The following is a 24,235-nucleotide window of genomic DNA, read 5'->3' as shown; positions in this document are numbered from 1 at the left end:
TCCCAGCTACTTGGGAGACTGAGGCAGGAGAATCGCTTGAGCCTGGGAGGCAGAGGTTGCAGTGTGCAGAGATCACGCCATTGCACTCCAGCCTGGGCAGCAGAGTGAGATACCATCCCAAAAAGAAAAAAAAAAAAAAAAAACAGATTAAATTACTGGCACACATTGTCCCTAATTAAGAATTTGTGGGTCAAATATTTTTTGACCAACCATGACTGAGTGGAGTACTGTGGGGGCACTGCAAAAGTGCTTATATAAGCAAAGAACATTGGTGGTAGCCGAGACATTGGAAATCCTTAGGTCATGCGCTCTGTTTCACAGGTGAGGATAATGAAGCCAAGAAGGGTTGAATGACCTACTCAAGATCAGAAGGCCAAAAATAAAACCTAGGCTCTCAATTCCCTAGTCGTATCAAATTGTCACCTCACAGGTTTTTTTCTCATCAAAAATACCACAAAAATCTGTGGAAAGAACCAAAGCTAAAGTGAATTTAAGGAAATGACATTGTCTGAATGAGATCCTTGAAGATCCTGTCCATGTCTATTCATTTTTAATTCCTTAGTATGTAACACAGTGCCTTGTGCATATTAGGAAATCAGTAAACTTTTCTTTAAAGCGCTATTTTTGCTCTTAGTAGAAAAATAACATTATTTTAAAATATGCTGCCATGAGCATTTAGTGTGTATGGTGCTATGACTCAGAATATTTTCTTTTGTGATTAGTTATGATTAAAATTGCCAAGGATAGAAAAACATTCATTTGTCGTCTGCCAGTATTAGAAAAGCAAATTTCTTTGGACCTTTGTTAAGCCTGGATTGGTTTTGGGTTATATGGCTTCTCACCAAGATGTGGTAGAACCTGGTTCTTTCCAGATTTTGTATTGAGTAACAATGTGGGTTTTGACTTACCTACATGTAGACTGGTTTTTGCTTGCCCGAATTTTTTTTTTTATATCATTAAAGGTATTATCTTGTTTACTTCACACACATACATACACACACACACACACACATACACAGTCATAAGACTGTAATTTAGGATTGTATCATGTACATCCCACCCAGTGAGACTTTGGAGAAAAAGCATTCAAACACCCATAATCAGAGGATTCCCTTTCTTGCTGCCCGTCTTACACAGGGACCTCACCAAATACATTTTTGAATAACAGGAAAAACACTTGGTAAAGTCTCGTTCCAGTGTTGTATTCATCTCAAATCTAATAAGTGTAGATGTACAGCTTATGGCTTTTAGTGGGTTCTTTTTTTTCTCAGTATACATTTCACAACTTTTAATTTTTAAGGGTTTTTGACACTTCCATCTGCCAAAATTTCAGAGATGTAGTAAACACAATTTTGTGTGAATTGGAAAAACCATCAACTATAATTGAAGCCTTTGTCATATGTTTTGATGACTCGATGCAATTATAAACCCATACAAATTGAAGGTACATTTAATTTCAGAGATCCTGGACCAAGGTACAAGTTTCTTAGATTTATTCAGAATTCTAAGCCAATGACAGTCACTTTACAAGAGAACTATGCCAGAGATATGGATATTTTATATTGTCTTTTGAACATGAACTTTCACTGTTTATACATTGGACAAAAGTTAAGGATCATATCCGCTTTTGACTAAGAAATAACAAAAATGCTTAGCTTATGGTTTTGTATGTGTGCATGAGTATTTTGGAATTAATGGTAGTGGCCATCATATAACCATACGCAGTTATGCTTGGCAAGTTTTCAAGGTGTTTACTGGTAGAAAATGTATATCTTACTCATCATGTAGGAGGCAATTAACAATGAAAGAATATGTGTACTGCCAAGAAAGCTTTTGAGTAAAGGAATGGACTATCAGGAATATAATAGTTCCTGTTCAGGTGAAAGTGATATGAGAGTCTATGTTCCTTGCAGCTTAGCAAGTTTACTGAAATATGAAGAGAATGGTAGGATTATACACAGGATTAGACATTTCTATTTTAATAACACATGGATGGGCCAAATAACAAAGGAAAACTTAGAAATGAAATAACTGACAGTAATCAAAAAGCAATATTATGGATAAAATAAAACAAGTATTTAGCATTTGCAAAGTACTTTCATGCATATTAATTCTTTGATCCTTGTAATAACCTGGTGAGGCATGTGTGGCAGATCTTGTCATCATCCTTGTTTTACCACTGAGACTTGCAAAAGGTTGCGCATCTTTTTATAGCAGAGCTAGAAATAGAACAAGCTCTTCTGATGACACATCCTATGATACTGCCTTTCTGTGTTTTCCAAGAACTATCCCTTATGTATATGTAACTGATGATGGTTACAATATGGCTGCAGCTGTGATTAAAAATCTCTCCTTACCAATGGCCAGTTTCTGACTGGGTCTTTTCCTGATCACTTGCTCTTTGCTGGTTTTTTTTCTTTTATTGCTTGTCCTCACAAACATTATCAGAATAATTCCAAAAACTGTGTGTTCATCTTTCCGTCCATCCTTCTTTCCTTCCATCTGCCCATCCAATCAATGAACTAATTTGTGTGTACAGTGTATTCACCTATATTCCTATAATTCATGGCCCTGCTGTACATCTTCTTTCCCCAAACATTCAACCTGTATATTTCTGACAGCGGGAAGTGACTGGGCAGGGTGACAGTTGCTCTGGCCATTACCCATGTGTGATAAATTGCTTAGTAATCTCCACAGCACCGTCGTGCATACATTGAGGGTGTTTAGAGCATTGTAACTTGGGAGAATTTCCAATCATTCATAAATATCCATTAATCTGTCCCTTTTACATTCAGCTTTCCACATCTGTTTCAAATTGTTCAGTACTATTCCAGGAGTGCATTAAAGCTCCAATCCAGGTAGTATTAAGGGGATAAATGAGGCACAGGGAAGAGACACTGTATTTTTCTCAAAGCAATTCTTTCTCCTTTTTACAGAGTTAGGAGCCAAGCAACTTACGATTAAGATTTTCAGAAGATATGCTTTGTCATTTTAAGCCTTCCTTGTCTGTGGGTTTAAAAACGAGGTTTTAGCTCTAGCATCCTGGCATACCTTAATGTATTTCTCTGTACAGGTAGATTGTGAATATCATTTCTACCAGCAAACCTGAAGTAGTTTTAATTCATTATGATTCAGTGTGGATTCTTATTGAAGAAAAATGAAGAATAGTTAAAACCTAAGGTCAGTTAGAAATAAATAAGTGCCTGAGTATGCCTTTATGTTTGTGATGTTCAGGAATGTCAGAGGAAGTTGTCAATAATTTTAGTTTGATACATTTTCTACAGGAAAAAAAAAAGTTTTTCAGGAAAAAGGCATTATTTTATGAATTATAATTTAATATGATTTGGCTTTATGTCTGCTCTAGGTGATTGAATGAAAATTATAAAGGTGGATTTTTTCTCCCCATATACTACCCATCAGCTATTTTCTCAGGTGCTTTCCAAAGAATGTATTTTCATAAGAATGACCCAGCCTGTACTGTTAGATTTACAGAAGTCTCATCACATAGTACAGAGATGCCCTGCAGAATAAATGCATATAAAGATAGCACCGTATGGTATATCAGATGACACGTAAGTATGAGAGAGGAATGTTTTCAAGTTGACCTTGAAGATGTTAAGGGACTTACAGAACAAATACAAGGCAGGAGGATAACTGAAAGATGATTCCCTATCTTTGGCATTTGTAATACTCATAAAAGGGATGACAAGCTGATTATCTGACCCAGAATAAAATGCCCACACAGTAATGTAAAGAAGAAGGAAATTCAGTTGCATGTCTCTCACTAAGATTAGTAAAAACCTCATATCATCGCATAAAGTGCACTAAACCATTGCATTTGAAGTTGGTCTATTTCATAGTTACAGTCTGCAATTTCATCCATGCGTAGGGGATTGACAGCTGTTCCATCCATTAGTATTAATGAATTACCATACCAACATCCCACACACATCCACCAAGAAACTGAAGAAACCCCTCCTACACACTACTTTGTTTTGAACCCTCCAAATGTTGTAGGATAGCTATCTTTTTAATAAGTAGACATTACTGAATATAGCATATATTATAGCTAAAAGTGATGAGACTAGGAATTAGTCAGTAATTGTAACTTTATTCATATATTAAAATAGGTTAAATTATCTCTCATCTCTCTGTCATCTAAGGAATGCCTATGACCATTTAAGAAATGATCCTGAACTCCTAGGGCATTTTATTAAAGAAAAAAACAATTCAGAATGACATTGGCAGCCTGTTTAGTGAAATTTTTTCCCTCCTGAAGGACCTCCAAGAGTGTCCTTTAAATGAGATGAAAAAGAACAAAATTGAGTTTTGATATGATGACCATGTGTACTTGTTTACCCAGAACAGTTCAGTTTATACCGTTTGCTCTGGCATAGTTATTAGTCACTACCTGTTTACTCTCAAAAGGTCCTGATTTGAATGGAAAATTATATGTTCATCTAGTTTTAGAGCATTTCTTATATAACCACGGTCTCTTCCTCTACCGTCTAGTATGATTCCACTTCCCGTTTATGTCTTTTGTGTGGAACACCTGTTTCTACAAAGGAAGAAAGAAAGAAACAACTATGCCAGTCCATACACCTTCACCAGCTAAAAAATTCATCTCTTTTTCCCACTCTTTTATTCTTTGGGTTCTCATCCTTTTTTCTCTGCTTTGTGACATTGCACTCCCCAACACTGTCCTTATAGAACATGTCAGGGACAAGTAGCCGGCGCGGTGGCCAAGCCTGAATCCACATTTGGGAGCGAGACGGTTAATCACTAGTCAGGAATCGAGACCTTTAAACGTGAAACCCCTCTTAGAAAAATACAAAAAAAACTAGCCGGGCGAGCGCCTGTAGTCCCACTACCGGATTAGGCAGGAATGGCGTAACCCGGAGCGGAGCTTGCAGTGGCTGAGATCCGGCACTGCATCAGTGAAGAGCGAAAAATGTGACATATAGTCATTGGTTACTTAATGACAGTGATACATACAATAAATGCATCATTGTGCAAGTGTTATGGAATGTACTTATACCAACCTAGATAGTGTAGCCTACTACACAGCTAAGCTACATGTATAGCCTCTTGCTGCTAGGCTACAAACCTGTATAGCATATTACTTCACTGAATATTGTAGGCAGTTATAACATTTGTGTATCTAAACATAGAAAAAGTACAGTAAAAATATGGTATTATAATTTTATGGGACCACCATCATTATAAGGTTAGTCATTGACTGAAATGTCATCATGTGGCACATGGCTGTATTTTATTCTTTTTAATGAGGAGGAATTTAGGACCATGCTCCTCAGCGACAGGGAACTATCAGATTGAGTTATATCTCCCCTTAGAAACATTTGTTAAGGGCCTACTCTGTGTCTGACATCTTCTTATACAAAAATGACGGAGAGATTGTCCCTTATGTCAGGAACTCACAGTCTATTAATAGAGAAGACCATGTTGAACAATAATTACATATACTACTAGAAGTGAATACTACCAAAGCACTGCTACTTTATGTATCACCAAGAGTATGGAAAGGTGCAGTGGGAGAATAGGCATGGGATTCAATCTGGGATCTGCTCCTTGGGGAAGAGATGATAGAGTAGGTAATGTGCGAACTGAGTTTTGGAGGAGGAACAGAATGAAGGTATCAATTTACATGAAGGGCTCTGCATCAGGTTTGCTCTGAGAAAATAGATAGTATTGCATTGGCCAACATACCCTGTCACAAAATATCACTTATTCTCCTGTACTCTGCATTCTATAGAATAAAGTCTTTTGTTGTTGTTCTGAAGAAGAGTGGAAGTTGGCAGTTTACTATTTTTATAATAGGCATAATTTTCCAATTTGTTGATACACCTTCAAATGTACTTTAGAAAGACCATTTCAGAGCTCTCTCTTTGGACTTTCCTCTGCAAAATAGACTTCTTTGCTTTGTGTACTCTCAAAGGTCTTGTTTTTTAAAGCATTCTTATTCTTTTCTCTTCTGAGCTTAATCAGTGTATGGTTCCCACCACACACTCATATTTTGCACTCAGGTAGCATTGCAGTGCATTTATGTATAAAGATCTGGCTAGTGGTATAGTCCCAAATACCATATTTATTTATTTGTATCTTACTGCCATGCTGAAAATAAACCATTATAGAGCACTTGATAAACACAGCTGAATGAAAGAAACAGTTCTTCCAACCTTGTAGTTACTGCTGCCACCGCTCCCAGGTCTCTGATTCCTCTCTCTCCTGCTGCCACCGCTCCCAGGTCTCTGATTCCTCTCTCTCCTGCTGCCACCGCTCCCAGGTCTCTGATTCCTCTCTCTCCTGCTGCCATCCCTCCCAGGTCTCTGATTCCTCTCTCTCCTGCTGCCACCCCTCCCAGGTCTCTGATTCCTCTCTCTCCTGCTGCCACCCCTCCCAGGTCTCTGATTCCTCTCTCTCCTGCTGCCATCCCTCCCAGGTCTCTGATTCCTCTCTCTCCTGCTGCCATCGCTCCCAGGTCTCTGATTCCTCTCTCTCCTGCTGCCACCGCTCCCAGGTCTCTGATTCCTCTCTCTCCTGCTGCCACCGCTCCCAGGTCTCTGATTCCTCTCTCTCCTGCTGCCACCGCTCCCAGGTCTCTGATTCCTCTCTCTCCTGCTGCCACCCCTCCCAGGTCTCTGATTCCTCTCTCTCCTGCTGCCATCCCTCCCAGGTCTCTGATTCCTCTCTCTCCTGCTGCCATCGCTCCCAGGTCTCTGATTCCTCTCTCTCCTGCTGCCACCCCTCCCAGGTCTCTGATTCCTCTCTCTCCTGCTGCCATCCCTCCCAGGTCTCTGATTCCTCTCTCTCCTGATCGTTTCTTTCTGCCTTGTTATTTCACTAATTTCTGTAAATTCTGTCTTCTGTCTTCTCTCTACATTTTTTCCAAGTGATGCAGCCTTGCTCCAATTTCCAGATTCCGTTCTAAGTCATCTAAGTCTGTGTTGTTTGGATGGATTCTCTAGTCATCTCTTACCTCCATTCTTCATTCTTTTCCCAGTCTTTAACTCAGAAACAGATCATCTTCTCTTCCCATATCTAATCCACTGGCCAGTTCAGCAGACTCAGTTATATAGTGTCTTCAGCATGTGTTTCTCTCCCTCCAATCCCTTTCCTTACCATGGTATCAGTTTCCTTGTGATATTCACAAATCCAAAAGTGAGACTCATCTAGGAGCCATATTCCACATTGGTGCAAGTTTAAGTCTTCTAAAACATACAACACCTTTAAAGAAATGCCATCACCAATGATAGAATTCAGCTATCACTGTCAAATTGTTTCCTAACTACTTTTTATATTTAAGTCCCACTGTCCTTCTTCATGAGTCTCTCTTATGCTTGTACAGAGAGGCAGTGCAGAGCCCTGAAATTAGAACATCTGAGTTTGATTTATGGCTCTGTACTTGTTAGCTCTGTGACCATGGACAGATTATTTACCTTCTCTGTGTCTCATTTTCCTCATCTGTAATGTGAGGATAGTAATTGGATCTACCATAAAGATCATAGCAAGGATTAAATAAAACTCTCAGAGCAGTGTCTAGCACATATTAAGGATTCAATAAGTATTGGTATTTTTGCAATTTAATGACAAAAACCACAATTAGTTTTGCACCAACCTAATAGAGTCCTATTCTCCAAAATCTTATGGTCTTCTTCTGTTAATAAGTATCCTATTTCTTTTTAAATTTGAAAATCATCCAAAATTTACATTACATTGTTTTCTATTTTCACATCTTGAAATCTCATCTTGCTAGATAGACATTCTCATGTTTTCTGTTAGACCAATAGTATCCATTTATATGGAATTCATAATTAATTATATGCCTTCACCAAATTCATATGATCTGCTTATGCCAACGAATATAAAGGTGAAAGATAGAAACTGCTGTTATCTCTCTATCATAGGGATCCTCAACCCCCGGGCCACGGACCATGGCCTGTTAGGAACTGGGCCACACAGCAGGAGGTGAGCTGCCAATGAGCAAGCGTTACTACCCAAGTTCCACCTCCTGTCAAATCAGTGGCGGCATTAGATTCTCATAGGAGTGCAGATTTGACTGTGAACTGCGCATATGAGGGATCTAGGTTGCACTCCCTTTATGAGAGTCTAATGCCTGAAGTGGAACAGTTTCCTACCGAAGCCACCTGCCACGCCCCCAGCACCCACCCCACCTCACCCCACATCCCTGGGGCCGAAAACGTTGGTGTCCAGTGTTCTACAGGATTGAGAGATACAAAGCTAACAAAATTGAAGGGTAGATTGAAAAATAAACTTGAATTATTTTATGATCATAACTTGAAACCACATGTAAAGTTGAACAACCAGGAAAACTATCTCTGCTTTTATTTCCTTTTCTGAACCACAGTAAGTTAATGCTCAGGACTAGATATAACACATAAGGAATTCTAAGGATCCTAAGTAACAGTGCTATGTATGGGGTATCATGGGGTTATCATTTGTGGTAAATTTGTTTTCAACACTGGCATTTTTTTCTCTTAGGGCAGAAATTTAGCATCTGGAGAGGTTGGATTTTTTCCAAGTGATGCAGTCAAGCCTTGCCCATGTGTAAGTATTAGTATCTTAATTTTCTCTTGCTTCATTTTGTTTTTGATGCTGTGATTAATTGTGCAAAAATCTACAAAGGATGCTGGCCAGGTCAATTATTAATTTTATTACTGTTTTCTGGAAGAATCATTATTTTCAACATCACTGTGGTTCTATTGTCAGAATATGTTTTTAAATATTAAGAAAATATATAGAAGAGGCAAATTTTACTTAGCAGAATTTATAAAACTAAGTTGTCTAAAAGGTTTTAGAAGAAATAAACCACAGCCACAAATTAGATGCATTGTACAAGTTTCCCCTTTCCCACTGAACTGAGAATGGTATGGTCTGCCTCCAGTCACTCGGGTTACAGGGCGATATTATGCTTCAGCTGATATCTTTGAAAGCTTGCTAAAAAATGAAAAGTCCACAAATTTTTCAGCCAAAGGTCTACATATATTTTCTATAGTGTGTCATTACTTTTTATATAATGTCATAATGGGATTTTCTGAAAATATAAAACACAGATAAAAGGAGAATAAATGAACATTTGCTAAATTAATATTATGGGTGAATGTAACCTAAAATGTACTCCTTGGTGTGTTATGATACTGATAAATTTCTGTTTAGGGTAACATGATTTTAATACCACAATTTGGTAATATGGGTGACGTTTTCCACACAATTTTTTAAGTTATTGACTCCAAAGTAAATGAAATTTCTTTACTAATATGATAGAGATGATTGCCTGAGGGGGAAAAACTCTCCTTAAACTATCTTGCTTGCTGTGTTTCAGTGGTTACCGAATTTCCAAACTGGACATTCTTTTTAATGTTAGAATCATGAGAATCTGCTATCCTTGGCTCTAGAATGTGCACTATAGGATAATTTACTCCACTCATTCAAGCTTAATTATTTTCAAAAACAAAGAGAATAGAAAAGCGTCTGTTACTCTGTGGTTCTGTGATCTAATATCACATTTTTTTAACTTTTATTGTAGGTTTAGGGGTACATGTGCAGGTTTATTATTTGGGTAAATTGCATGTCATAGGGGTTTGGTGTACAGATTATTGTGTCACTCAGTTTCTAAGCATAGTACCTGGTAAGTAGTGTTTAGATCCTCACCCTTCTCCCACCTTCCACCCTCAAGGAGGCCCCTGGAATTTGTTGTTCCCTTCTCATGTCCATGTATACTCAATTTTAGCTTTCACTTATAAGTGAAAACATGTGTTACTTGTGTTTCCTTTCCTGTGTTAGTTTACTTACGATAATGGCCTCCAGCTCCACCCATCCTGCTGCAAAGGGCATGATCTTGTTTCTTTTTATGGCTGTGTAGTATTCCATGGTATATATGTACCATATTTTCTTTATCCAGAAACATATGAACATATGAGCATTTAGATTGATTCCATGTTTGTGAATATTGCTGGGATGAACATACGCGTGCATACCTTTATTTGTAGAGCAATTTATATGTCTTTGGGTATATACCCAATAATGGGATTGCTGGGTCAAATGGCAATCCTGTTTTAAGTTCCTTGAGAAATTGCCACATTGCTTCCACAAAGCTGAATTAATTTACATTCCCACCAGCAGTGTATAAGCATTCCCTTTTCTCGGCAACCTTGTCGGCATCTGTTATTTTTTTACTTTTAATAAAAGCCATTCTTACTGATGTGATGTGGTATCTCATTGTGGTTTCAATTTGCATTTCTTTAATGATTAGTAAAATTGAGTGTTTTTTCAAATGCTTGTTGGCCGTATGTATGTATGTATGCTTTCCAAAAGTGTCTGTTCATGTCATTTGCCCACTTTTTAATGGAGCTGTTTTTTGGCTTGTTAATTTATTTACATTTTTTATAGATGCTGGATATTAGACCTTTGTCAGATGCATAGTTTACAGATATTTTCTCCCACTCTGTACGTTGTCTGTTTACTCTCTTGATAGTTTCTTTTGCTGTGCAGAAGCCCTTTAGTTTAATTAGGTCCCATTTGTCAATTTTTGTTTTTGTTGCAATTGCTTTTGGCATCTTAGTCATGAAATTTTTGCTAGGTCCTATGTCAAGAATGGTATTTCCTAGGTTATCCTCCATGGGTTTTATAGCTTTATGATTTACATTTATGTCTTCAACCCATCTCGAGCTGATTTTTCTGTATCATATAAGGAAGGGGTTCAGTTTCAGTCTCCTGCACATGGCTAGCCAATTATCCCAGCACCATTTATCAAATGTGTAGCTCCCACTTATAAGTGAAAACGTGTTATTTGCTTTTCCTTTCCTGTGTTAGTTCACATATGATAATGGCCTGCAGCTCAATCCATGTTGCTGCAAAGGACATAATTTTGTTTCTCCCATTACTGAATAGGGACTCCTATCCCCATTGCTTGTTTTTGTCAGCTTTGTCAAAGATCAGATGGTTGTAGGTGTGTGGCATTTTTTCTGGGCTCTCTATTCTGTTCCACTGATCTATAATGTTACATATTTTTGTCTTATATTACATTACAGTCTTGAAAGATTATTGAAATTTGATATCACTCTTATTTAATTAGATAAGCTAAAATGATTGTCATCTAGTTTTTGGACTTTGTAAGAACAAGATTCAGGCTTCCTATCTGTAAAGGAGTGATGTATATATGTAGGCAGGTGGCAGGATATTATACATTCTAACATTAAGAAGTTTGGGAACCTGAAGACATCCAATCAAGAATATTAAGCATTGAATATACCATGTACTGTTTTCTGTTTACATCCTCTTGAATAAGGCCGAAAAATGAGCATTTGAAATTTTATTTTAGAGATAGTCTGGCACAAAGTAGGTATTTAATAAATTACTGTTGAATGAATGAACAAAGGAGTGAAAAAGCAAATGCAAGTCCCTCGCTGTATATACAACATTGCCAATGGTAGATACTAATTAAGTCAGCCTGTAGAATCCTATGGAATGATATTTGCTGACCCAAGAAGTGGCTAGAAGGAGAAATATGTTCAGATATTTTAAGATGACAGAGTTGTAGGGTAACTTCTAATTGTAAGCAGGACTACTAAATATGGTTGTTTTATATTAGTAAGTAGCTACTTAAAATGTTACTGCTTAATGAAATTATAGATTCTTTTTTTAATTATAGGGCAAGTTAAGTGAAGATACATAGAGGGGAATTTGAAGGGGAGAGGATAGTTTGAGGGCGTTTGCAAAATGGTATTGCTTTTGATTCTGGGATATATTGTTTATCGGGGGTCCATGAGTAGTGCTGAATGTTCTATTCTGGGCTTAAAATTTATTTTCCTATATGTGCTACATCCTTCTCCTCAAAAGTTCTGAAATAGGCAGGTAGAAACCTAAAACTGAGGAAAACACAGGCGGTTCATAAATGAGTCAACTTCATTTCTGGCAATACGGCAACTAGAGACAAAGCCTGGAACTGCAGCACAATGCAAAATTGGGTATACCTCTGATTCCAGGAGCCCTCGGTGGATGAACTAGGAGAAAATCCATCCCGCTGATGATGATATGCCTACCTTGGTATTGGTTCAGGATTGGAAAGAAAAAAGGAAAGCAGTCTCCCTTGAGAATTTCTAACTTTAAATCTAAAACCATCCAGATGAAGGGCTGAAATTCATACCAGCTCTGCTACCTAAATAATTCTAAGCTGGAAATGTAGTTTAAAATTATTCCAGGTTATTCCACTGCATTCCAGTCTGGGTGAGAGAGCGAGACTCTGTCTCAAATAAAAAATTAAAAAATTTTTTAAAATTCCACATTAATTATTCTCCCAATGAAAATTCAAATTCTCTCTGGATCAGAGCCTCTTTGCACACATTTCCCAAAGGATTTTTATACATAATGTCCTAGGGAACATACATTTACAATTTGGAATCTTTAAATGAATCCAGAAACAAACCACCTTATGCCAAGATCAGCAGAAACAATAAAATATATAATTAAACTGACAACTATAGCAAATATTTGAATTTTAGATACTAAATTCAAAATTTTATACTTAATATAGTTTAAGAAATTAAAGGGAAAAAATCTAAGCGGAAAGCAAGACACTAATTGGGTATATATGAAAAAGATTCAGGTATAGTAATTGAAATGAAAGCCTTAGTGAACATATTACGTGGCATATCAGACACAGTTGTGTAAGAAATTGGAGGAGAAATCTGAAGAAATTTCTCAAAGAATAATTCAGAGAGATTAAGAAATTAAAAATAAAACAGAAAATGGAGTGATGAGATGCAAATACATTTAATGGAAGGAGAGAATAGATAATTGTAGAAAAGCAATATTCAAACAAACAATGCCTGAGAACTTCCCAGATTCTATAATAAAACTAATCTTCAGAGTCAAGGAGCATACATTAAAATTAATCAACACCTGGATGCATTGTAATGAAACTGGAAGACATTAAAGGCAAAATACTAAAACTAACTGAGACAAAAGATAGGTTATCTATAAAGGGTTGATTATTAGACCCAGCTAACAACAGCAGTAATAGAAGCAACAAGAGTTTCCACTTCTGATAACTGTTGAATAGCTCGTATTCGGCCAGTCCTCCCACACATAACTACAAGTTGTGGACAAAATATCAAAACAAAACTATCTGAAGGCACTGCCCAGGAGAAGATTGACACTTGGAAAAAGGAATGGTACTAGGGTGAATTTCTTTGTTTTATGACTAGCTCGAAGACAGGCACTGGATTGTACCATGCAGGGTGGCTAAAATTCAGATAGAAACTTTATGATATTTCTGGCTTAAAGAACCAGACTATGGAGTGAGTTTAATGCAGTCTCAGCAGCTGGAAAAGGATGTAGGAAATCTTAAAAGGAGTCAGAGAGAGGAAACCTCAAATTCTGTGTATAAACTTTAAGGAAAGCCAGGTTCTTTGTAGGAACATGAGAAAATCCAGAGCCTCTGCAGTAGATCATTCATTCAAATTGTCCAAGATACAATATAAAATTACTCAGTATACAAAGGAGCAGGAAAATGTGAACCATACTCAACAGAAAAGAGAATGAAGGGAGATCAACCTGTGATTTCCCGTATGATGACTTAGGAAAAGATTTTAAAAGCAGCTATTATGGTGCTCTAGGACACAAAGGAAAACATGTTCATAATGAATGGACAGAAAACCTCAAAAGAGAAATAGGAACTACAAAAAAGAACCAAATAGAGATTATACAGTGTGAACCTATAGTGTCTGGATTAATATCTGAAACAATAAGAATGCGTTAGAAGTTGTGAGAGAAAATTACTATCCTCTTAGAAATTTCTCAAAAAAAGGATGAAATAGTGAGAGTTTATTCAAACAAATACAAAGTTCACTTTTAAGTGTGCCATCTAGCTTCATAAGGTATGTACTTCAGGAAGAAGCACACATAGACACACATATACATTTATTTATATATATTTAGACCCATATAAATATTTGTGTGTGTGTGTGTATGAATAATTTTGTATGGATTCTATATTCTCAATAAAATGTTTTTTAAAAACTATATGTTCATAGCAGAAGTTTAGCAGTGTTAATAGACTATGGTGCTGACAGAAAATGGCATTAGAGAAAAATAGTAACCGTATGCTCAAAGATGAAAAAGTTCCCAAAAGGAAATTAACTATAATCTTAAATATGAAGTATCTGTCCAGACAAGGACCCGTACTACACAGAAGAAAGTGCAGAGGGCCCATGACTGATGGAAAAGGGTAGGACCCACCCGAGTAATAGGGATCATGGCTGGGAAGGTAGTCCTGGATCTTCACCTGTCATAATGCACCCACTGGAGAGAAAAGCTCTAGTGGGACACTTCAGGGTGGAGCAGCCTCAGTTACCTGTTCTGTTTTAGAATCTTATGTCACTGTTTCCTTTTTTGGATCTCCAACCTTTTTAACAGCCAAAGGAGTCCACAGCCAGAATATTTTGAAATTCTTTACTCTCCTCCTTCCTGTCTCCTTTTTTTTTTTTTTTTTTTTTTTTTTTTTTTTTTTTTTGACTCTCTATGGAAAGCTTGGTTTAAGAACAAATATACATTATACTTTTAAAGAACAGGGAGGGGGAAAGAGGAAGTACTTTTCCCATCAGATTTCAGAAGCCATGTATATCTTATCATCAAAGGGGAAACTATTGAAGATCAATTTATTTGTGAAAACAAAATTTGTAAGAAACTATTTGAATGATTAGAATGGGTATAATTTACCTTCAGTATTAATTGCTGTTTATCAGGATTTTACAAAGTGGTTTTTTAAAAAATGTAATCCATAGGATAAAAATATTTGATTAATAATCAAATGTTCTGATTAGAAAGATTATTTTTGATACAGTTTGAGTATTCCTCATTTGAAAATCTGACATCTGAAATGCTCTAAAGTCCGAACTTTTTGAGTACCAACATGAGGCTCAAAGGAAATGCTTATTGGAGCATGTAAGATTTTAGATTTTTGGATTAGGGATGCTGAATGTAATGGAAATATTCTAATTTTTTGTAAATCCAAAATGTGAAACATCTCTAGTCCCAACCATTGCAGATAAGGGATGCTCAACCTGTAGATAACTCTTAACCTGAAAGGGCAAAATAGTAAGCACATTATGAAGACTAGCATGGCTAGAGACATGTTCACATTGGCTAATCTCTGAAATACTGGAGTTTTTACTGTTCCAAATGAGGGAACATATTTTCAATCACCTAATATAAAAATCCCAGTATTAGCATGGGATGCATATATCAGAGATTTGGACATGAGACAAACTATCTCTACTCCTATTCCTAGGAATTTTTAAACTTTGTAACCCTCTCTATACAATGTATTTTATTTCTTATTTTTAACATTAATATACCTGCTCTGTCTTTGTTCATTTTCTATTTGACCATCAGCTGCTACAAATTTTCTTTCTCTGTTTGAATAGAAAATGCAGTATTTTTCCTTGTGCAAAGTTCTATGAGAGAAAAAAGGAAAAATAAGTATTTTTCATGCCTTTTTTCTGAATAAAGGTTTCTAGTTGGTAGATTTTTAAATCAGAATTTGGAATTTATTACAAAATAAGAGTCTCTATCCATTGTATATTGTTTAATTTGCATGTTTTTCCAAGGTCTTGGAAAAATAAAGTGCTATTTGGTTTTCTTAATAATGTTTTCACTTTAATTTTCTTTGATAGGATTAAATTGCCTTGATAATAAATATTAAAAGTTTCCAGTTCATATTTGCCTGCTATCTCTCCTCTTAGAGTTACAGTGGCAGTAAAATGAATGAAAGAATGAATTAAAGTGAAATGAATTATTTTTTACTTATCTAACATATACTATGATTCACTCTGTATAAAATTGCCAGTGGATAGTTCCAGGACTGTGCTACTTAGGGTTTTATAGAGCTGAGTCAGCTGAACTGAATTAATGATTGATTTCTAAAAGCTTCCCTTAAGTAAACTTAATCTATTTTTGCCTTTTTATATCCTAGGTGCCCAAACCAGTAGATTATTCTTGCCAACCCTGGTAAGTATTAAAAATGTTTATGTAGCTAGGTTGAAATACCATACCCTTAGCTCCAGGATGCCTTAAATGTGGGGATAGTAAACCATATTCCATTTCCATTTGTCTCGGCTAAAGGTGTTTTCAGATGTAACAAAACACCATAATGAATTCATGTATTGCTGACCTTTCCATATCTTTATCTGAGAGGGAGGTGTGTGTGCATGCATGAGCACCCAGTGCCCTTGACAGATAAAGTTGATACCAGCCACAGAAAGGAATGGAACATATGCATATGTATCTTATATTTTATGTATTTAATAAAGCAGAGAGAAAAATATGGTTTCATTTTCTAAAACTAAAAATTCGCTCAAAAGGGACAGCAGTAGATTTTTTTTAAAAATTGTTATAGTTTTAGAGATGGGGTCTTGCTCTGTCGCCTAGGATGGAATGCAGTGATGCCATCATAACCCACTGCAGCCTTGAATTCCTGAGCCCAAGTGATCCTCCAAAGTGCTGGGATTACAGGTGTGAGCCACTGCTTGTGGCCGACACTAATAGCTTCTAAAAATAAAATTCACAACATATAACGTGGCAGCAACAAAATATATCATAAAGATAGGGGTACCCTTACCACTTGGCAGCTGGCAGTATCATTAACAAAACCTAGGAAGTGTCGTGGATAGTAATTATTATTTGCTAGCTATCTCCAACTATTAAAAAATATATTTAGGATTTAGTATAGTTATGGTTATCATAACTAATATATACTATTTGTTATATGCTTTGTACCGTACATGTTTTGTTTTATTTCTTCAACATTTATATAAGAAAAATGATGGTGACTGTTGTTATTTTTATGGGTGGAGAAACAAAGAAACAGAACGTGCAGCTAGTGAGTGGTAACGCCAGAATTCCAAGTTATGCCATCTGTACATTGCTATACTGCCCCCAAAATACAGAATGTGAGCACATTATTCAATTCTGTTTGTTTTCCTGAATTTTGCATTTGACTCCTCTTAAAAAGACTGAATCTATTTTTATTTTCTTGATATTAAAATACATGCATAGAAACGAGAGATCAGAATACATATATAAATATAATATCCTGGGAATGTATAGTACTAGTTGGGTTTGCATGTTACCATGTGAGTTATCTGATGTTTTTTACATATTCTGATTATTTTCTGTTCTATAACAAAAGCATGGAAAATGCTGAGTTACTTTTCAAAGTGTAGGAATCCATTGTGCAATGTATGGGATTCTCCTCGGGCCCTCCTACACCTCCCCTTCTCTGGAAGTCACTCTGTCTTCTGTAGTTACTGTCTACCCTTCCTGATATCCCTCCCTGCGCCTCAGCAATGAGCTTGCTGAAGAAATTGCAGCAGGTTTGTGATAGAACTGGGAATGTGCTTCATTTTTACCTGATTGAAGACAATTTGAAGTCATTAGTGTCTGTGGAATTTTAAACTATAGTCCTGAAAGAAATTAAATTTGGAGACTAGAGCTGATAGCATTGACAATCAAACTGAAAAACATCAGGAACTGTTAAAAATCTTGAAAGTGTGATGATTAGGTTTCTTCTGTTATACCATTTTTCATGTAACTGGCATTATAGTTACAAAGGTAATGATTTGAGAGATGAAATACTAATACCTCAAACTGCATGGGTTTTATGAAATAAACATATTAGGTACCTGAGAACCATTCAGGGCACCCGAGGGTAGGCTTTGTACCCTTAGTTTTAAAATGTACCCTTGCCAATATGTAAAATCCTACTGAAAATATGACAAGTTAGAATAATATTATTCTTATAAAAGCAAGATGTTCAGGCAAAGGGAGAGCCTTGAAAATAGCAAGAAATAAGGATGTAGTAGAATTTTAAAATTACTTTTCTTTTTTTCTTGAGCAACCTGGACAATCTATTTAAACTAAGCAGGCAGTTTGATGTGAAATGTCTTCTGCTAGGGAACAAAATGATCAACTACCCCAGAAAATAGAACCTTCAATTTTACAAATACTAAACTATTTAGAGAAAATTACTTTGCATGATGGCATGGTAGTTCTCAAGTCACTGAGAAGTTAAGTATCACCAACTATATTATCTACTCATTGTTTCTACATTTAAAAGTAAGCTGTTTGCACAAGGTAAATTTTGTCTCTTGCATACAGAATGAAATAAAATAGAAAATTAAGATGATTATCTTCAATAATCTATGTTTTGGGGTATTAAAAGACAGAAATGAGATTTGGGACTACAAACTGGGGAACTGTCCTAAAATCTGTATGCAGAACAAGAGATAGATGTCAGGGTCCCTGCCTTTTCCCATAGTAGTCCGAACAAATTGCCCTTTCCTGCAGCAGTAGGAGACACTGGAGTTAGAAGCTATATTATGTGGAAAAGGTGAACCATATAGGGCCTAGATTTGGAAAGATCACAGCCTAGCAGAGACTGGGGAGATGCCATAGTGAAAACAGAGGGCTGTGTATACTGAGTGATGATGCTCTCCAGTTCTCTTGTGTAGCTCAGTTTTAGCACTGTGACAGCTGGGTCCCATATACACATACTACTCTGTCTTGGTATTCAGACAGGAATTTGGAAGATTTTTGGCCAAAGAAACGAAATAGAGTTAAAAATCTAAAATCCAGACCTTTGGGTGTTTCCCAGCTCGGTCTTCAGGTTCTTGTCAAATGATCAGATTCAACTGGGCGTAGTGGCTCGTACCTGTAATCTCTGCACTTTGGAAGGCCAAGGCAGGCAGATCATGAGGTCAGGAGTTCGAGACCAGCCTGGCCAACATAGTGAAACCCCATCTCTACTAAAAATACAAAAAATTAGCCGGACGTGGTGGTGGGTGCCTGTAATCCTAGCTACTCAGGAGGCTGAGGCAGGAGAATCACTTGAACCCCAGAGATGGAGGTTGCAGGCAGCCGAGATCACACCACTGCACACCAGCCCGGGTGACAGTGTGAGATTTCATCTCAAAAAAAAAAAAAAAAAAAAAAAACAGACTCCTACCCAGTGGACCTACTTTGGTGCTCACACACACAGAGCTTCCAGTCAATTGTGTATGCATCCCTCTTAAGTAGGAACAAACAACAAAAAGTAACCATACATTTGAGGAAACCCTTGAACTGAAAAAAAAAAAAAGAAAGAGAAACTTGAAAATAGATATTAGAGCGAACAGACAACTTAAAAAAAAACTTTTATTTACATCTTCAAAATTAAGAGAAAACCTAAGTTCAGTGGATGTAAGCTCAATGTTTTAGAAAACAAATCAAAAAGGAGCTCTTTGAATATTATAGAAGACTTGGAAAATAAAGTTGAGCAAATCTTCCAAAAAGTCGGAGATAGATAATAGAGGAGAAGCGATGTGGAAACTAGGCTATTGATCCAGGGCATACAGCATTCAAGTAGTAGAAATTCCAGAAAGAGAAAACCAAGGACAGCAAGTATCAAAGAAATGATACAGACATTTCTCAGAACCAAAGGATATGTGGCTCCAAATTGAAGATACTTCTGAAAGGCCAGGACAATATAAAATAAATTTAAAAACACACATTTTCATGAAATTTTGCAGTATAGAGAATACAGAAAGAATTTGAAGGTTTCTAGGAGAAAAAAATCAGGTCACATACAAAGAATTAGAAATGGGATTGAATGGAAATTAGAAGACAATGAATCAATGTATTAATATTTGAGAGCCAAAATAATTTCTCACCTAGAATTATTTACCCAATAGCCAAACTATGAATATTTCAATAATATTCATAGCCAAACTATGCATTACTAGGTAAAATAAAATATTTTCATAGATGTGGGACTTTAGAGTATTACACACTGTGTATGTTTAGAAAAAGCTGAAGGGTGAGCTAATCAAGGAAGGGGGAGATATAGTAGCCAGGAAAGGGGAGCAAAGAGAAGTCCCAGGACTACAGTAATTCAACAGGCTTAGTAGATCAAGCAGTATCAATTAGAAGAGTGTGGAGGGCTCAGAAGAAAAGGCTCCAGAGAAAATTAACAGGTAGATTATGTGATTGTCTTAATTCAGTTAATGCAGCTATAGGTTGAATATCCCCTATTCAAAATGCTTGGGACCAGAAGTGTTTTGAATTTCAGATTTTTTCAGATTTGGGAATATTTGCATAAACATCATGAGCTATATTCAGGATGGGACCCAAGTGTAAACACAAAATTTATTTATGTTTTATATGTATCTTATACACAAAGCCTGAAGGTAATTTTATATAATATTTTAAATTTTGTGCATGAAACAAAGTTTCAACTGCATTTTGATTACAACGTAAATTTCAACATGGGTTTTAAGGGGACATTCAAACCATAGCAATGGTGTTGAAAAATGTATTATTGGGAGGTATATTTGGAAGGAATCTGTGATAGAGACAAAGAACTTGAACAAACAAAAACATAAGCAATTTTATTTTGGAGAGCAGATATTCTTTGAATGAACACCATGCCAAAACTGGGCCAGCTGACAGCTTGGCTTTGTAGAGGTTACAGAAAGACAAGAGTGAGGAACCGCACTGTAAAGGAGTGAGCACAGGTGGTAGAAAGAAGATGATTTTTCTTCCTTATGTCTAAAATTGATAAGAAATTATCATATAATTGTTCAGAAATACACAAGTAGAAATGAAAAATAGGTACAGTGTTTGAAATGGGACTTGGAGTAGAATGCTGGTCTGTTGGAATACTGCTGCTTTTTCGTTATTATAATGTGAATGGACTTTTAAAACTACTTTAATGCATAGCTTTGATAAAAATGCATACACTGAATACTAATTGTGATAAGTGTCATGAAAATAGGGATACTGTAATGAGAATAATGGAGTAGGTAGTACAAGATGCAGGACAACATTCTTTAGATGGTATGGTCAGAGAAGACCCCTCTAAACTTTAGCAATGAGAAGGAATATTGTCTTGATAGAGCATGAGTGTTTCCAGACAAGAGTGCAGTCTGTGAGAAGACTTTAAGCTCAAAAGGAGCTCGAGAAACTCCTGGATCTGAAAGAAGGCTGGAGACTAGTGATGAAGGCAGATATAAGAGATAAAGTTGAAGAGAAGTAGGCATGAATGAGTCAGATTATTACCAGGTCCTAGTAGTTCATGAGTTGTTATAACTTTTCTTTTAATGCCCTTAATTCCTGCATAAAATGCCCTTAATTCCTCTTTTATACTAGAGGGAAACCTAACATGTCCTCCATCAACACACTTTTACTGAATGCCTGCCATGTGCATTTTAAATGAATATTAAGTTTGCATTGGAGGTGAATGTTTATACTGAGTTACATGAGAGTCTATATGTGAACCAGAGGATTTTCAGGTATATTAATTATTGACTAGCTTTGAAAGAGAACCAATGTAAACAGAATTTTTCTTTTAAGTTCTATTGACTAAAATCTCTGATGTATCTTGCCAGGAGATTTTACACCTATATATGATTTGAGGGGTCATTAAAGATTATTTTAAGATTGAATTTGGGCCTTTTGTTTTTATAGTTATTATGAAGCTTCTGTATGCTTAAGGCCAGCAAAATCTAGGGAGATTGAATTCTGGTTTTGAAAAATATCTACCTTTTAAAACTAAATTTTACTCATTATAACTAATTGCTTGAGAAAATTTGTTATCAAAATTGTGGACTATATGAATTAATCTCATATCAAAAAATAGTTATTTAAAATAACATTACTAGAATTTTTTTTAAAAAGATACTTAAAGGAGATTTCATTTCATAGTATATATAGAAAAGCTAACATAAGTGTGTCCGTGTATGTTATACAGGGCCGTCTCTCCCTACAAGTCTTTTTCCTTCCTGTCCTTAAGCTCCCACAACTGTGTTTTTACCCAATACCCACTGACTCCTCTTTGTCCCATTTGTTTACTAGGTGCTTAGAGGGTGTTAGGCACTGTTCATTTTGCTGTTGTTAGCTTTGTAGAGCATTTGTGTTTGGACGTATTAAAGGACCTTTTACTGATTTATTTTTCTTAAGCAATGTAATTAGTACAGAATTACCAACAGCTCAGCTCTGCCACTAAATTAAATATTGAGAGATACTTACTTTTAGCCTCTGTTCTCTTCCAGGTATATTATCCAAATTTTCTGTGTCATTGTGTTTTACAGGTATGCTGGAGCAATGGAAAGATTGCAAGCAGAGACTGAACTTATTAATAGGGTAAATAGTACTTACCTTGTGAGGCACAGGACCAAAGAGTCAGGAGAATATGCAATTAGCATTAAGTAAGTAGGACAAGTACTTTTACAGAAATAGATTTCCTGTTTTCATAATTGCATAGACCATCTGACATGTATAACACTGAAGTTGAAAACTAAAGTTCTAATTGCAGAAGAAATAATGCATCTATCCAGACAGTTCATTAATACTTGAAAATATCTTTGAAAAACAGTAAAAAGTGTTATAGGCTGCTAATTGGCATATTAGATTTCTTTCATAATATTGTGTTTTGGTGGTTTGATGTGTGTATATTTCTAGTAAATACTAACAGTATAAATTTCTAGATTTTTGTCTTATTTTTCTACATTCTCAAATTGAACTTACTAAATAAATTGCACATAATGAATAGTCAAATCCAACCTCCCTTCTCACTTCAAATATTGGTTATATCCTCAACCAATCCAGTAAATATATTTTGTTAATTAGCTGTCACCAGTGTATTGGCATAGGTATATATTTTGTCTGCAGAATTAATTCCTATAATGTTATTGGGGCATGCCCTCTGGTAATTATTGATTTCTACTGATTAAAAACACATTTATATTCATAAGTTATTCATTGCCCACAGGTACAATAATGAAGCAAAGCACATCAAAATTTTAACAAGAGATGGCTTTTTTCACATTGCAGAAAATAGAAAATTTAAAAGTTTAATGGTAAGCATTGATTATTTCTTTTCAATCTGGGATCCTTATTTTTCTTTTGTTAGAAAGGTCATTTTAATTCTATAGTTTCTTGGAAATTTTGCTCACTGAAAAGTTAAAGAGAATCGTATTCTAATTTTGCAACAAAATCCTGAAAATTCTAATTTAAAAATCTCTAAGTTTTATATTGCTCAAATCATATTCTTCATTGTAAATTGTTTGCAGGTTTTAGATACAGTTTTGGTTTGTGTTTAAATGACACAGCAGATTTTTAATATAACTTTCTTTCCTCTTTTTTCTTCCTTTGCCTCTGTGTCCTGATTCAGGCAGAGGACAGTATTTTAAATTATAACACAAAAAGTTGTAATTAGTAAAATATGTCTAACATTTGGGTCCATTTTTTATAAAATGCGATGTAAAGTCAAATTGAAAAGATTTTTATATTTTCTGCTATTTTAAGTGATCTCTACTGTGGTTCTCATTCATTACCTTGGATAATTATGCATTAACAAGGTAACATTTTTGCCACTTAACAGTTGATATTTCATAGGAATTGTGTATTTAAATGGAAATAGTATAATTGTCAAATCACATCAAATGAATAAGGATTATTCCCACAGTTTTAAAAAAATACAACTGATTCATACTTTTGTTAGCATATAAGAATATTTTGTGTATGTTATTTAAACAATGTGTATATGTCATCATGTATGCATTGCTAACAGTAAACTCTCTAAGTTCACATTTCCTTAAGTGGTCTCAAGTATGTTTCTCAAGTTTGGTAGTTTCTTGAGATAATGAAGAGTTTGGATATAGGACATAAGATGCATTTGTATTGCTAAGTACCTTGAGTAACATTGGGAAGGACCACTCATTGACTGAACCATCAATCAAATGATACATACTGCATCCTTCCAGAAAACATCTCAAAGCACTTTACAGATGTTAACATTAAAGTTAAACTGAGTGTAATGGAGCCTTACAAAGTAGGCCAGCTTGAATACCTTATCCAAAAATTTAGAGCTGCTTCAAGGCAGGTGTCAGTGTTTTAAAGAAATAGAAACATCTTGAGTTGAAAGAAAAATAAAATCTCTATGGATGTAAAGATCATTCCCAGTTCAAAAGCTAAGGATGGGCAGCAAGGTCGTATCCTGGAAAGTGTAAACTCTGTCAAATTTGTAACCAAGATCTAGGCATCCTCCCTGCTGGAAGTAACTTACATTCTGTTGAAACAAGCAGGCTGAGCACAGAGAGAATTGGACCAGAGGAGGTACCTCATAAAATGAAAACTTGGAGGGAGGTGGCAAGTGGATGCA

At 35.8% G+C, this 24,235-nt stretch overlaps 1 protein-coding gene across 5 annotated transcripts in view; it reads left to right on the top strand.

Moving 5' to 3' along the window:
- VAV3 (vav guanine nucleotide exchange factor 3) overlaps positions 1 to 24,235 on the top strand; it is a 448,149-nt gene that overhangs the window by 395,261 nt on the left and 28,653 nt on the right. For all 5 annotated transcript variants that reach the window (XM_030935746.1, XM_030935747.1, XM_030935748.1 and 2 more), the window contains 4 exons: positions 8,521 to 8,586; positions 16,013 to 16,047; positions 22,164 to 22,280; positions 22,844 to 22,931. In XM_030935746.1, the coding sequence (XP_030791606.1) occupies positions 8,521 to 8,586; positions 16,013 to 16,047; positions 22,164 to 22,280; positions 22,844 to 22,931 (306 nt within the window). The remainder of the gene's footprint in view (positions 1 to 8,520; positions 8,587 to 16,012; positions 16,048 to 22,163; positions 22,281 to 22,843; positions 22,932 to 24,235) is intronic.

The sequence above is a fragment of the Rhinopithecus roxellana genome, chromosome 8, assembly GCF_007565055.1.
Source record: "Rhinopithecus roxellana isolate Shanxi Qingling chromosome 8, ASM756505v1, whole genome shotgun sequence".
Taxonomy (NCBI): domain Eukaryota; kingdom Metazoa; phylum Chordata; class Mammalia; order Primates; family Cercopithecidae; genus Rhinopithecus; species Rhinopithecus roxellana.
This window is presented reverse-complemented; position numbering and strand designations above follow the sequence as displayed.